Genomic DNA, 16,508 nt, shown 5'->3' with positions numbered 1-16,508 from the left:
AGTGGCAACTCCAGGAAAAGAGCGTGGCCTGCTTTCACAGAGGCCGCAGGTGGCCGAGTTGCTGCTAAATGACCTTCTGCCTGCGGGATGTGAGTCATTTCTAAACAGGCTTCGCAGAAAGGCGCCGCAATGGTCTTTAATGCGCCTCATGACAGTCTTCTCTTGTGAGGATAAACACATAAGGGCTGGCTGCTTCTGCATCGCCCTTGTTCAGCATCCTTGGTGACAATTTAACAAACCTTGAATCATAGAATTGCAGGCTTAGAAGAGACCCTAAGAATCTTGTCTAACCCCCTGCAATGCAGGAATATGCAGCTTACAGGGATCAAACCTGTGACCTTGGCATTATCAGCACCACGCTCTAACCAACTGAGCTATCCAGGCTTGCCAGGATCTGTTCTGCATGTGTGACAGAAAACTGTTATTTAGCTTGGCATTGCCAACACATTGACTGGCAGCAGTTTTCGGGGAGGGGGGTGTACATTAGTCTTTCCCAGTCCTACCACGAAATGGCAGGGCCTGGACCTGGGTCCTTTTGCATGCAAAGTATGTGTTCTGCCACTGTGCAGTAGCCCTTCCTCTACCAATCAGATCAATTTGAATCACAGCTCTTGAAAAGAAAAGCAGTTAGAAATATCCTTTCCATTATACTTACCACCTGCTTTCTCTTTCCAGGTGCTGGTCATCTTCCCAAGGAACTTAATGAAACAAGTAGAAGAATAAAGAGTTATAAAAATCCATTTCCTCACTCCCATCTGGAAAAAAAAAACCCTGAAAGCAGGGGGGTAGAACAAACATGGCTGACTATTCAGCTTATAAAGAGACGTCAAATCGTCACTTACGTTTCAAGCTCCAGAGTCTCGGCCGCCGTCTCGATGAATTAGAGGAAGCGACGAAAAACCTCCAAAAAGCTGAGGATGAGTTGCTGGACTTGCAGGACAAAGTTATCCAGGCAGAAGGCAGCAACTCGAGCATGCTGGCCGATGTGGAAGTTTTGCGCAAAAGAGTCTTGAAAATTGAAGGGAAGGATGAGGAGATCAGGAAAGCGGAAGAGCTTTGCCAGCTGATGAAGGAGAAACTGGAGGAGGAGGAAAGTCTCACTCGGGAGCTGAAATCCGAAATCGAGCGGCTTCAGAAGCGAATGGCAGAGCTGGAGAAGCTGGAGGAAGCTTTTGGCAGAAGTAAGAATGACTGTACTCAGCTCTGCCTCAGCCTCAACGAGGAGAAAAACTTGACGAAGAAAATCTCGACGGAACTGGAAGTTCTTAGGGCAAAAGTAAAAGAACTTGAGCAATCTGAAGACAGGCTGGATAAAACTGAGCAGAGCTTAGTGAGTGAACTGGAAAAGCTTAAGTCGCTAGCTCTCACGTTTGTTAATGAAAAGAAACACTTCACTGAGAAGGAGAAGCAGAATGAGAAAATAATACAAGAGCTGACACAAAAGCTTGAGCAAAATAATAAACTGAACCGGGCAGATCAAACGCGAAACACATCTAACCTGCTAGAAAGATCATCCAATAGTATTCTGGACAGAAATGACCTGAGGATTGAAGTTGACTTGACAACTTCGGCGCTGTCCTCGAAGGAAACGAGGAGAAAAGGGAGTTTGGAATACCTAAAGCTTGTGGAAAACGAAACTCGGAACAAATCAGAAAATCAGAAGAATAAGAATCAAGAAGACAACAAAGTGAAGGACCTCAACCAAGAAATTGAGAAGCTAAAGACTCAAATCAAACACTTTGAGTCTTTAGAAGAGGAGCTCAAAACCCTGAGAGCAAAGAATAATGACCTGCATGACAGCTACTTGAGCGAGCAAAACAAAAATAAGCTCCTCATAGGCCAACTTGAAGAAATAAAAACGCAGATGAAGAAGCAGAAAGAGCTGGAGAACGGTGAGGCAGAAACAGAGGAAATTAACTTACCTAGCCGAGTGAAGCACGACAGACCCAAACACAGAGCTGTCACAGCGGAGTCAGCTATTTCTAAGCATAAGTCTCGGGAACTTTCTCCTCAGCACAGGCGGGAGAGAATACGCAACCGAGAATTCTCATTTAATAGCGAGAGCCAAGGCAGCAAGAGGGTCACCAGCCCTAACCTAAATAGCAGGAGAGCAGCCAAAGCATCAAGCACATCAGCGTTATTGGACACCTTAGCAACTGATGCTAAACGGACAGAAGACAAATCCACGCTGGGCATGCACTTTTCCTCGCAGAAAGACAGTGGAAACCCACCGGCAGAAATAAAGAAATCTAGAGAGCAGCCATCTGTGCTTAGTCGTTACCCACCTGCAGCACAGGAGCACAAGTCTTGGAAAGCCTCTTCGAAACCCAAGAACGAGAGTGCGTTGAGGAGCAAAGTGGAAAAAACCTCCCAATCACCAAACGACGCTCATCACTGTAAGTCTGACGAACTTGAAGAGAAGCCCAGCAAAACGGAAGCCTCCATATCGCCTTCTGAAAAGGGAATTAAGATGCACGTTGCAGAACAACCTGCTCTTTCGACAGAGACTCGCATCTCAAAAACTAACCGGGGGGCCTCCAATGGAACTGCTTTGTCCTATAGGAATTATCTCTCTACAGAGACATTAGCTGCTGAACCTACCACCTCAAAGATGGAAACCGCTTTGGTCTCATCTCGCAGGCAGCACTTGGAAGAGAGCTCTCCAAAGGCAGTAAACTCCCAGGAAAGAGAACCTCCGCACGAAATGGTAAAGCCCTCACCTTTAGCAAAGTCTTGGCTCATTTCAAGAAGTCAGGAAGATCTCTTGCAGAGTCCCTCAGATCCTCAGAAGGAAGAAATGGATCAGACCGCTGCCTCAGTCTCAGCAAACTCTAACAACGGGGGCCTAAAACCCACTTCTGCAAGGGCCAGAGCTATCAACACCAACAACCATGAAAAATTCAGCACCAATGAAGAGACAAGTAAAATGGCAACCACTTCTGCTGCTGCTGACGTAGGGCTGAAAAGGGAACCTGCATCTAGAGAGTTTGCAAGCTCCAAGAGGGGTATTCGAACATCTCCTTTTGAAAACGATAAAAGTACTAGCAGTGAGGAAGAGCTCAGCAGGTCCTCCAGGGCTTCTTCAGCCGCTGCCCTTACAGGGACGAAATCGAGAAGGCAGTTCAGTCCCAGAGAAGCACTGAGGTCTAAAGCCGTCATCAAGCCTGCGATTGTGGAAAAGGACGTGAAGGAAATCATGGGTGGCACAGGGCCAGAAGCCAGCTCTGAAAAGCAGCAGCCTGTCTTTAAGACGGTGTCACACAAAATGACGAGCAGCATTACCATTTACCCATCTGAGCCTGTGACTCAAAGGACCAGCGCGAGCGATGCCGCGAAAGAACAGCAGCACGTATCTGCCAGCAACATCCGAGTGCTTCCGAACGAGCTTTCGCTGGGGACAAACGCGACCAGCACACCTTACGAGATACCGATTAACAAGAGCAATATAACCCTGAAGTTATCCGAGGCTGAGAAGAACGGGGACCCTGCTCCTAGGAGCAGGGTGGAAACGGTTGTCTCAAAAAGCAGCATCACGATAAAACCTTCTGAATTCGGCGAGAAGAACAGCGAACCGCCCATGGAGACAATCAACTGGAAGAGCCACAGTGCTTCAGAGGCCAACTCACCCGACACCAAACACGTCACGGTGAGAAGTGCGTGGCGAACGCGGCGGGGCTTGCAATCTTCGGAGGACTCTGCGACGAAGGCGGTTGAAAATGCAACCCCTCGAAATCCATATAGGTCATCTACGGACCCCCACAAACCAGAAGGGACTAGTGCACGCATATATGCAATTGAGCAGAATTCCAGAAGGGCCAGCGCTGGTATAAACTCTTGGAATGCTCTGGAATTAGACTCTAGAAGGACCAAAAGTAGCTTAACTGCATCCGAGATGCTTGGCCAGAGGAGCTGCATTAGTGATCCTGCGACTGCTTCCCCTTGGAGCTGCACAGTATTACCGGTAAGTGTGCTTTGAACTTTTACTGTAAAACTTTTGCATTCCTAAATCAAGACAGGCGGGGAAATATCTTTTTAAAAAAATTCAAGGAGAAGATGAAACTTTTTTGAGAGTATGGGCTACGCTTGCTATGAAAGTAGGAAACTGTCTCAGTCTTGGCTTCCCCATCCCCTTGATATGTAATAATACAATAATAACATTGGCATATTTTATGTATGTGTTTATTTGTATAATATATTTGCCTTTTGCAGCTTCATAGAAGGCTGCTTGCAGAGTTCTTTTAAACAATAAAAACGGTCAAATAGTAAAATATAAAATACAGTGGTACCTCGGGTTAAGTACTTAATTCGTTCTGGAGGTCCGTACTTAACCTGAAACTGTTCTTAACCTGAAGCACCACTTTAGCTAATGGGGCCTCCCGCTGCCGCCACGCCGCCGGAGCCCGATTTCTGTTCTTATCCTGAAGCAAAGTTCTTAACCTGAAGCACTGTTTCTGGGTTAGCGGAGTGTGTAACCAGAAGCGTATGTAACCCGAGGTACCACTGTACATGACTTTGGGCAGGGCTCCACAAATGTTGACTTGGCTTATGAACCAGCTGTCGTTTGTGCTCGTCATCACTTTCCTTCCCTGCATTATTTGGCATCGGGGAGAGACGGGGGCTTTTCTCATTTCCGTGGGACATGGGAGATGAAAGAAACAGAGGGAGTTGCTCCTGCTGCTTTGGAAGGGAGCCCTGTTGTTCCTTTCTTGCCCAAAAAAAATCCAGTGGAAAGGAAACTTCTTGGGTTTGCCTGGTTCTCAAAAGACAACAAAGTGAGTGTAAGGCAAACCTGTTTGGCTACAGAATTCTGTAAATGGGTTGTCACGTCTGCCCTGTCACTACCCACCTTACCTCACCCCAAATAGCAGAGTCACCCAGATTCTAATAAACACCAAATAGGAATTTAAATACCAGCAACCCATACCTCTTCATTGGATCAGGTGCTGTACTGACTTGTCCCCATCCCTTAGCTAAGCACAGGCTTCCTCAACCTTGGCCCTCCCTCTGTTTTTGGCCTACAACTCCCATGATCTCTAGCTAGCAGGACCAGTGGTCAGGGATGATGGGAATGGCAGTCTCAAAACACCTGGAGGGCAGAGTTTAAGGAAGCCTGGCTAAGCACAAACCCTGGATGTCCTCATCAATGGCCAAGTGAGAGAGACTGTGGCTACAGTTTTGTACCAATTTACCTGGGACTAAGCTTCAGTGAATTCTTGTGGGATTTTCTTCTGCATAGACATCTATAGAATTGTACTCTTAACATGTCTGACCTGTTGAGGCACGGTCCTTGGGTAACTTTCCAGCATAATTCATGCTAATTAGAGAGAGAGAGAGAGAGAGAGAGAGAGAGAGAGAGATGGGCACACTTTTAAATAATTCTTACTATTTCACTGAGTTGTCATAAATTTCACCTTTATTTGATACTGAAATGAGTTGTTTTTTTCATTATACAGTGATTGTGCTCTGTGGAGGAGGTGGGGAATGAGTTCTACTTAGATTGTTTATCTCAGGCACCAAAATATCCCAGGCCCTTCCTATCCAGTCAGCTGCTTTATATTCTCTGTGTGCAGTTCATTGGGGATGGGGTGTCAGTGTAGCACCTAATGTAGTGGAGAGATTCTTGTCAATATTTAGATAACTAATTGGTGCTTGAATTCTAGTGTTAAAGGTAAAGGGACCCCTGACCATTAAGTCCAGTTGTGGCCGACTCTGGGGTTGCAGCTCTCATCTCGCTTTATTGGCCGAGGAAGCCGGCGTATAGCTTTCGGGTCATGTGGCCAGCATAACTAAGCCTCTTCTGGCGAACCAGAGCAGCGCATGGAAACGCCATTTACCTTCCCGCTGGAGTGGTACCTATTTATCTACTTGCACTTTGACATGCTTTCAAACTGCTAGGTTGGCAGGAGCAGGGACCGAGCAACGGGAGCTCACCCCGTTGCGGGGATTTGAACCGCTGACATTCTGATCGGCAAGTCCTAGGCTCTGTGGTTTAACCCACAGTGCCCCCCGCGTCCCTGTTCTAGTGTTAGGAGGGAGCAAAGCAAACTCTTCTCTGCCCACTTTCTCCACGGTATGCATAATTTTTATAAAATTCTATCATGTCACCTCTTGCTTGCCTTTCCTCTAAATGAAAAAAAAACCCACCCAAATGCATAGCAGCATAGAATCCAAGAGTTGGAAGGGACCCAACGGTCATCTAGTCCAACCCCCTGCAATGCAGGAATCTCAGCTCAAGCATCCCTGACAGATGGCCATCCAACCTCTGCTTAAAAACCTCCAAGGAAGGAGAGTCCAACACCTCTCATGGGAGTCAATTCCACTGCCACACAGCTCTTACCATCAGAAAGTTTCCCCCCGAATGTTTAGTTGGAATCTCCTTTCTTGCAAATTTAAGACATTGGTTTGAGTGCTGCCCTCCATAGCAGGAGAAAACAAGCATGCTCCCTTCTCCATATGGCAGTCCTTAATATATTTGAAGATGGCTGTCATATCTCCTCCTAGTCCCCTCTTCTCCGGCCTAAACATACCCAGCTCCTTCTACCGTTCCTCATAAGGCATGGTTTCCAGACCCTTGATCATCTTGGTTGCCCTCCTCTGCACACATTCCAGTTTGTCAACATCCTTCTTCAATTGTGGTGCCCAGAACTGGATACAGTCTTCCAGGTGTGGTCTTACCAAGGCAGAATAGAGTGGTACTCTTACTTCTCTTCATCGGGACCCTATACTTCTGTTGATGCAGCCCAGAAGTGTTGCTCCATCCCTTGATAATTCTGGTTGCTCTTTCCTGAACCTTTCCCAACTCTAAATATATCCCTTTTGAGTCGAGGCGATCAGAATGGTATTCAAAATGGGGTTGCATTTGGATTTCTGAGGTGGGGAACCCTGTACCTATAGACCTTTATGCACATAGGCTTTCTTGCTTCAGGCAGGTAGAGCCAAGGGGAGCCTCGCTTCAGCAGTGGTGGCAGTGCAGTCCCAAGGCCATGTAATCACATGATCTCCCATCATGTGACTAATATGTCAAGGGGGGGCTTGTCTTAACCAGCCCAAAGTGTGCCTAGGTTTCACTGAAATCAATGGGCCTTGGGGTTATAAGTTCAATTGAAGAAGAGAAGAATGTAAAAAAAGACACCCCACCACTGGGCACAGAATAACGACCGGCCGTTTGTTGGGTGTTCACACAAAACTATGGGGGGGTGTTTGTGTGTGGAATGGAGTTTCCTGGAAGAGGGCGTGACTGAACAGAAGCATTCCAGACTGCAGCACTTCCCATCCCATCTGTTAAAAATAAATTATGTAGGCAGTATTTACAGTGCTAATAGGAACCATGTCAGTGAGAAATGAAATTTTAAACCCTTCTTACACTTTTGGCACCTTAAATTTAGAATGCAGCAAGGCAGGAAGCACTAATTCTATCCAAATCAGCTCTGCTGCCTCTCTGTGCTCTTTTACACCTGCGCTATAAATATCCTGTGACTCTCCTAGGCAGTTCCTTCCATTGCCCCAATACTGTCACAGGTAGGAGATATATATCGTTTCTCAAACTTAAACACCTGCTGACAGTGGAAATGAAAAACAGCCACAGCGACACCTCATATATACATAATGCATGGACCAAAAAAATAAAAAAAATTAAGTACACACAAATATAAGTGCATTAAGGATACACTGATACACAAGTAAACATATTTCAAAATCATTAGCAAATATAGACTTCCGGTCGGCGCCAGCGCTTAATGGCGGTCCGAGCCTCGAGCTCCGAGGCAGGACTGCTCCGTTAGTTCGGGTCTCACCCGCTACGGCAAGCGGGGGACCCCTAAAATCACAGGCGCGGAGCCTGTGAACAAAGGAGATTCGGTGGGCACCCTTTGCGCCCCCCGGTACTGTGAGGGAGCCTTTTTAAAGGCTTCTGAGCGGCATCGGGGTAAGCGCGGTGCTGAGAGTCGTCACCCAGCTAGCGGAGTGAAGCCGCGTCGCCATGAGCGGAGAGCGCCGATTCCTTCCTGCAATTGGAATTTGACTACAACACCCGTGAGTAAGATTGAAAAAGTAACGGGACATTAAAAAAAAAAAAAAAAAATTTGGCTGAAAACGGGAAAGGCAAAAATTAAGGAAGTCTGCCTCCCCGGAACTGCAGAAGAGATAAAGCAACGAAAATCAAGCTGCACTTAAAGGGAATCCTTCTAATTTTTTTTTTAAGCTGTCAAACTGACATCGGACTTAAAACCTCCCCCCAGATTGGCAGGAGAAGGGGGGAAGGGATTGGAACGTTGTTAACCTGCTGGAAAATTAATGGAAAATTAAGACCTTCCATTGCCAAATCCCCCGGGGTCGGGCTGCCCAAACAAGACACCGGGACGTGGACTGTCAAACTTTGAGAAGTGGGGACTTGTTTGTAACAAAGTTACCGGACCTTAGACGTACTTTGTTGCATTTTGGCCACATAGAAAATAGAGACATTACAATTTGGATATTGGAAACTTCTGGCTACTGTTATACTTCCTTGCCTCTTTGTTTTCTTCTATCTTTGCCATTTGGATACAATTGAATGCTCCCTCTAGAGGGTTCTATGTGAAACTGTTGCACTTTGAAAAGTAACAGTGGGATTTTCCACTTGGGAATCAACTCTGTGAAAACGACCTTGAGGATATGAGTGCCCCTACAGAAGAGATAGTAACAAGGCAGAAAGCAAAACAATCCCACAAGAAAAGGGCCTCTATATCAGGAACTGCAGCTGTGCAGGAAAAAACACCAGCTTCTATGGATCCTATGACTCAGGCACTACTTAAAATAAATCAATCCCTGGAAGCATTGACAAAGCTATCGACAGAGAATTCTAAAAAATTAACAGAGTTGACAACAAGGTTGGATGTGAATACAGCTAGTGTTACATCGAACACAGATTCTATAAATAGACTAATTCAGGAAAGTTCAGAAACACGAAAGATTGCAGAAAGTGCAAAAACAACGGCTGAAGAGACAAGGGAAAAATTTGGGCCTATTATTAAAAAAGTGAATGAGCATGATGCAGCCCTCTCCTTACTGGAACTTCAACGTAAAGAGAAGAATTTAAAATTTAGATTGGTGCCTGAAGGGGAAGGGGACAACCTTGTGAAATTTCTTACAGAGAACATCATAACTTTTTGGCAGGAGGAATGGGAGGAAGATGAGGAACTTGAGATAATATCAGCCTTTCGACTGGGTAGAAGGCAGGATAAAAAACCAAGGGACTGTCTAATTACACTGAGATCAAAAGAAGAAAGAGATAGAATATTGAATTTGCATTATCAAAAGGCATTGGTGATCCAAAATTGTCAGATACAGATTTTCAAGGACATTCCTAAATACATTTTAGAGGTGAGAACATATTACAAAAGTTTAGTAGACCTGCTGAAGAAAAACACTATACCATTCAGATGGGAGTTTCCACAAGGATTGTCCTTTAACTTTAAAGGAAGGAAGATTAAAATAAAAACAATTCAGGACAAAGAACAATTTCTGGAGAAGTACCTGGAGGATCTGCAGAAAGGAACCGTGGAGGAGAGGGAACCACCTGATATAGCAAATTTGTCATTTGGACTTTCACTACCACCATCGGAGGAAGAGCAGAAGCTTGGAGCAGTTGGAGGAACAGCTACCTAAATACAAAATGTCTCTGCAACTCCTTAGTTGGAACTGTAACGGTCTGAACCTTCCTCGGAAAAGACGACAGGTTTTTCACATTTTGAAGAAAGAACAATTAGACATAATATGTTTGCAAGAAACCCATATTGCCAGGATACATAGGAAATTACTGATAAATAAGAGACTTGGTCAAGAATTTATCTCATCAGACAAAGTAAAGAAAAGAGGTGTGGTGATCTATGCAAAGGAAAAGTTGGCTCCAAAATTGATATTTAAAGATGAACAAGGAAGATACCTGGCAATTGAAATACAAATTCAAGGAGAAAAGATATTAATTGTGGGAGTTTATGCCCCAAATGAAGGGAAGGCCGAATTCTTTAGGAAGTTGCATGAGACATTAGTTGACTTTTTAGACTATAAAATCCTAATGATGGGAGACATGAATGGAGTTGTCTCAACAAACATGGATAAAGCACAGAGACAAGTGATTTCAAAAGAAGGGAGACTACCTTTTTCGAAATGACTGAAACAATGGACTTGATTGATATTTGGAGAATAAAGAATCCTCTAGAGAGAGAGGGAACCTTCTTCTCTGAGGCAAAAATGACATGGACAAGAATAGACCAAATCTGGATTTCTAGTAGTCTGGCGCCAAGAACAAAAAAAGTAGAAATATGTCCAAAAACGTGCTCCGACCATAATGCGGTGAAGATGGAGATGAAACTAACAACAACTGGATCCTTTAGATGGAGAATGAATGACACCCTATTTAAGGATGAAGAGATTCACAAGAAGGCCCTTAAAACATTAAAAGATTACTTTGAGATCAACAGGAAAACAGATGTGGAAAAAAGAATAATCTGGGACGCAAGCAAAGCCGTGATGCGAGGTTTCCTAATTTAACAAAATTCTATAAAGAGGAAGCAACAAAATGAGAAGAAGGAAAAAATTTTAGAAAAAATAAAAGAAGGAGAGAAGAAGTTGAGGTCTAAACCAAAGTCCCATGAGATTTTGAGAGAAATAAAGTTTTATCAGATGCAGTACATGGAGCTTATGAACCAACAAATAGAATGGAAGATAAAGCAAATGAGACAAAGAACTTTTGAATCAGCGGATAAATGTGGGAAACTTCTGTCATGGCAACTGAAAAAAAGGCAGAAAATGAATACTGTAACAAGTCTAGAAATGGATGGAAAAATTATCCACAAACCCAATGAGATCAACAATTGTTTTCAAAGTTTTTTTAAGAAATTGTATGCACAAGGGCCTATCAACGAGCAAGAAATAGAAGAATTCATCAGAAAATACGGTCTACCAAAAATCTCAGAACAAAGTAAAAGGATCTTAAATGAGGAAATAACAGAACAAGAAATAGAGGGTGCCATTCAAAATATGAAATTGGGAAAATCACCAGGACCAGATGGCCTGACGGCCAAATACTACAAAATGCTGAAAGAATGGCTGATACAACCATTGAAGGAAGTTTGCAATGAAATTTTGAAGGGGAAAAAGGCACCTGAATCGTGGAAAGAGGCTTTCATCTCACTTATACCGAAAACAGAGACTGAGAAGAACCAGGTCAAAAACTACCGCCCTATATCTTTACTCAATGTGGATTACAAAATTTTTGCAGACATTTTGGCAAAAAGATTGAAAAGAGTTTTGGCAGAAGAGATTCATAAGGACCAAACAGGCTTTCTCCCAGGTAGACATATGTCAGACAATGTGAGAAATATTATAGATATTTTGGAGCTGCTGGACGTTGACATTAACAGGAAAGCAGTTTTGATTTTTGTGGACGCGGAGAAAGCCTTTGACAACATTTGTTGGACTTTTATGAAAAAGAATCTCCAAGGGATGGGGGTAGGCCAAGGTTTTGAAAACGGTATAGGTGCAATATATTCTCAACAAAAGGCCAAATTAATTGTAAATAATGTGGTAACAGAAGAAATACCTATAGAAAAAGGTACACGACAGGGTTGCCCAATATCCCCTTTGCTTTTTATATCAGTCCTGGAGGTTTTGTTAAACATGATCAGAAAGGACCAGTTGGTCAAAGGAGTTCAGGTCGGAGTTAGACATTATAAATTAAGAGCCAGACACTAGTACTAAAAGAGTATTAGAACTAATTGAAATATTTGGTCGAGTAGCAGGTTTTAAATTGAATAGACAAAAAACGAAAGTGTTGGAAAAAAATTTAACAATGGAAGAAAGAGAGAGTTTTCAGAATGAAACAGGCTTGGAAATAACTAAAAGGGTAAAATACCTGGGGGTAAACTTAACATCCAAGAATGTGAATTTATTTAAGGATAATTATGAAAAATGTTGGTCAGAAGTTAAAAAGGATCTGGAAATATGGTCAAGGTTGAAACTTTCCTTGTTAGGCCGAATCGCTACTATTAAGATGAATGTATTGCCTAGAATGTTGTTTTTATTCCAGACGTTGCAGATTGTGGACAAGATGGAATGTTTCAAGAAGTGGCAGAAAGACATATCAAAATTTGTCTGGCAGGGCAAAAAGCCCAGAATTAAATTTAAGATTTTAACTGACGCAAAGGATAGAGGGGGGTTTGCCCTGCCGGACTTAAGACTTTATTATGAATCAGCAGCTTTCTGCTGGCTGAAACACTGGCTACTTCTTGAGAACACTGACATCTTGGATCTGGAAGGATATGACAATAGTTTTGGTTGGCATGCATACTTATGGTATGACAAGGTAAAGGTGTATAAAAGCTTTAAAAACCATATTGTAAGGAAAGCATTGTATAACGTTTGGATTAGATACAAAGATTTGTTGGAAAGTAAAACCCCTAGGTGGGTGTCACCAATGGAAGCTAGGGAAGTAAAAAAGCTTAATATGGATTCTAAATGGCCAAAATATCATGAGATTTTAGAATACGATGGTGAAAGGGTGAAACTTCAGAGTTATGAGAAACTAAAGCCTAAGGTTCGAGATTGGTTGCATTACCATCAGATAAATGAGACGTTTAAACAGGACAGGAAAATAGGATTTCAGAAAGAGAAGTCAAAATTAGAAACAGAATTGTTGGAACCCAATACTAAGAACTTATCAAAAATGTATAACTTGCTGTTAAAATGGAATACACAGGATGAAACGGTGAAATCAGCCATGATTAAATGGGCACAAGATATCGGTCATGATATTATGTTTGCTGACTGGGAACAGTTATGGACCACCGGTATTAAATTTACTGCATGTAATGCCTTAAAAGAAAATATTATGAAAATGATCTACCGGTGGTACATGACCCCAGTCAAGCTTGCAAAAATTTATCATTTGCCTAATAATAAGTGTTGGAAATGTAATGAGACTGAAGGCACTTTCTACCACCTTTGGTGGACCTGCCCAAAGGTTAAAGCTTTCTGGGAAATGATCTATAATGAAATTAAGAAGGTCCTTAAGTGGACTTTTCCTAAGAAACCAGAGGCTTTCCTCTTGGGCATGGTGGGCCAAGTGGTGTTAAGGAAGGATAGGACTTTCTTTATGTATGCCACTACAGCAGCAAGAATTCTACTGGCAAAGTATTGGAAGACGCAAGAACTACCTACTCTGGAAGAATGGCAAACAAAGGTGATTGACTTTATGGGACTGGCCGAGATGACGGGCAGAATCCGGGACCAGGGGAAAGAGACAGTGGAAGAAGACTGGAAGAATTTCAAAATATATCTTAAAAATAATTGCAAAATTGAGGAATGTTAGGATGTCAGGGGGTAAGAAGTAAAGAATTGCAGCAGTAAACAAAAAAAAAACTTAAGAATTTTTTTTACGAAAGGGAACTAAGACAATGGACTTAAGGGTTGCTAAAGAATTATTAAACAAGGATGCAGGGATGGGGAGGTATGGGGAAGTCAAAGAAAGAAGGGTATGAACCGATGAGCATGAAGTTATACTGTTTTACATTGTTCTTTATTACATGTGTGGAAAATTAATAAAAATTATTATAAAAAAAATAAAAAAAAAAGCAAATATAGTGTAACAAGAGTCTTAATCACCCAGCTTACAAGGGCGTTATCTGTGGATTAATCAACGATAGGAAAATGGGTCTAACGACAGAGCATTATATAGCTCAACAGGAAACTGATCAATCTCAGAACAACTTGAATCATGAGCATAAAGCACAATCAGCATTGGCTACAGGATTTCATTTACCGTATTGGCCTGAATATAACCCTCACTTTCCCCCCAAATTCTGACACTGAAAAGTTAAAGTGCGGCTTCTTTCACAACCTTATGGGTATTTTTTCTTTTTTTCTCTCTCCCCCCCCCCCCCCCATTTTAAAGGTGCGGCTTACATTCGAGTGGGGCTTATATTCGGGCCAATACGGTATTTCATTTATAGCTTTCCTTTCTTTCTGCCACGGATGCTTTCGTTTAGATTCCTGCATTGCAGGGAGTTGAACTAGATGACCCTTAGGGTCCCTTCCAACACCACGATTCTCTGATCCACGGGGGTCTTTCATCCAGACTCAGCCCTGCTTAGCTTCAGCAAAGTTGCTGCATCATATCCCTTCAAGGTCATGCCCTGGGATTTATTTGTTGAGTTTTATCACTTTTTAAGAAATTTGTATCTTAGGAGCTGCAAAAGATACTGAGATATGCCAAAAGTTTTTTTGGAAGATCTTAAGAAGCGGGGGAATCTCTTGCTGACTCTCTTGTTAGGATATATCCCTTTTCCCTTCACAGAGCTACAATTTTCAGTGTGGTTTAACAGTCCCTCTTCCCAGGAAACTCTGGGAATTGTAGTTCTATGAGGGAGGGGAATAGAGGTCTCCTAAGAACACGTGTGGCGCTGTGGGTTAAACCACAGAGCCTAGGGCTTGCCGATCGGAAGGTCGGCGGTTCGAATCCCTGTAGCGGGGTGAGCTCCCATTGCTCGGTCTCTGCTCCTGCCAACCTAGCAATTTGAAAGCACATCAAAGTACAAGTAGATAAATAGGTACCACTCCGGCGGGAAGGTAAACGTCATTTCCATGCACTGCTCTGGTTTGCCAGAAGCAGCTTAGTCATGCTGGACACATGATCCGGAAGCTGTACGCCGGCTCCCTCGGCCAGTAAAGCGAGATGAGTGCCGCAACCCCAGAGTCGTCCGCGACTGGACCTAATGATCAGGGCTCCCTTTACCTTTTAAGAACTCCCGCTGTCCTAAACAAACTACAGCTCTCAAGATGTTTTGGTGGAAATCATGACCGTTTAAAGTACTATCACAATAGTGCAGAGTACTAAGACCAGGCAGCTTGACAAATCACATTCCAGTGAAATAGTTTGATTGTTACCAAAATGCCGCGTAGTTCCACTCACTTCTGTGCCATTTTCCTGAACAAAAGCTTTTAACAGAGGAGCCATAGCTCAGTGGTAGAACACGTGCTTTGCATGCAGAAGGTCCCGGGTTCAGTCCCCAGCGTCTCCAGGTACTGCTGAGATTGTCCACTTCCCCTAAATACCTGGGGATACTGGCCTGACTCAGTATCAGGTAGCTTCCTATGTTCCTAAGTGACGACCTCTTGTTTTGCAGCTGTCTCTTGAACACATGGAAGATGAGAATCAAATCCTGTTGCTTTTGTCCACCTGTGTGCGTGTGTACAGGAAAAATTGGAAATGGGAAAGCCCTGACATTAGGGAGGGTCTTCCCTTTCTGGTGATAGCCATTTGTTCGAATAATATAATCAGCGAAACATTCATAACACGGAGATGATTTCGGGTAGAGCGAAGACTTAGCAGACCTCAAGCGCACAGCCTTCCGAATGCTCAAGGAAGCAGAAGGCAACAATTAAAAGTGCGTGCGTGCATGCACTTTTTGTTTTAAAGGACATGTGATTCTGAGGGACGCATACGGAATGATTTTTGAACATTTCTGGGTTTGGCTACTGCCCCTACTTGAATAATACCAGCTTGAAATTAAAGCTCGGCCTTGTGCTGTAGTTCCCTCTGCTGGTGGTAGCCTGCAAGTGCAGTATTATTATTATTATTTTTTAACGCACACCCCAACAAAGCCCCATCTGTACTAATGCAGTGTGCTCTACATGAGACTGCCTTTGAAGGTGATTTGGAAACTACAGCCAATCCAGAATATGGCTACTAGACTAGCAACTGGGAGTGGCTGCTGGAACCACATAACACCGGTCCTAAAAGATCTACATTGGCTCCCACTACGTTTCTGAGCACAATTCAAAGTGTCGATGTTGACCTTTAAAGCCCTAAATGGCTTTGGCCCAGTATACCTGAAGGTGCATCTCTACCTCCATCATTCAGCCTGGACACCAAGGTCTAGCTCTGAGGGCCTTCTGGCAGTTCCGTCTTTTGTAAGAAGTGAAATTGCAGGGAAAATTTGGTTATTGTTATCCACCCTGCAGAATGCCCTCCTGAAAAAAAGATTGCTGCCCCTTTTGAATTTATGGAGGCAGCCACCTTTTCCCCTCAATACAAGGCCCCTAAAAGGTACTGTACATATTTTTCTCCTTACAATACGCCAGGAGGGGGCCTGCCCAATATGATGTGTGGTTGCTTGGTAAAGGTAAAGGGACCCCTGACCATTAGGTCCAGTCATGGCCGACTCTGGGGTTGCGGCACTCATCTCGCTTTACTGGCCGAGGGAGCCGGCGTACACCTTCCGGGTCATATGGCCAGCATGACGAAGCCGCTTCTGGCGAACCAGAGCAGCGCACGGAAACACCGTTTACCTTCCCACCGGAGCAGTACCTATTTATCTACTTGCGCTTTGACGTGATTTCGAACTGCTAGGTTGGCAGGAGCAGGGACTGAGCAACAGAAGCTCACCCTGTCACGGGATTCGAACCGCTGACCTTCTGACTGTCAAGTCCTAGGCTCTGTGGTTTAACCCACAGTGCCACCCGTGTCCCTAGGT

The 16,508-nt window shown here is 43.7% G+C and overlaps 1 protein-coding gene across 3 annotated transcripts in view; it reads left to right on the top strand.

Annotated features, from left to right (window-relative positions):
- Positions 1 to 16,508, top strand: part of LUZP1 (leucine zipper protein 1) — a 74,533-nt gene that overhangs the window by 49,474 nt on the left and 8,551 nt on the right. For all 3 annotated transcript variants that reach the window (XM_079985955.1, XM_079985953.1, XM_079985954.1), the window contains one exon: positions 676 to 3,961. In XM_079985955.1, the coding sequence (XP_079842081.1) occupies positions 797 to 3,961 (3,165 nt within the window). In that variant the 5' untranslated portion in view covers positions 676 to 796. The remainder of the gene's footprint in view (positions 1 to 675; positions 3,962 to 16,508) is intronic.

Source organism: Podarcis cretensis (assembly GCF_951804945.1).
Source record: "Podarcis cretensis genome assembly, chromosome: 8".
Lineage (NCBI taxonomy): Eukaryota > Metazoa > Chordata > Lepidosauria > Squamata > Lacertidae > Podarcis > Podarcis cretensis.
The sequence above is the reverse complement of the archived record's forward strand: the minus strand, read 5'-3'. Positions and strand labels throughout refer to the sequence as shown.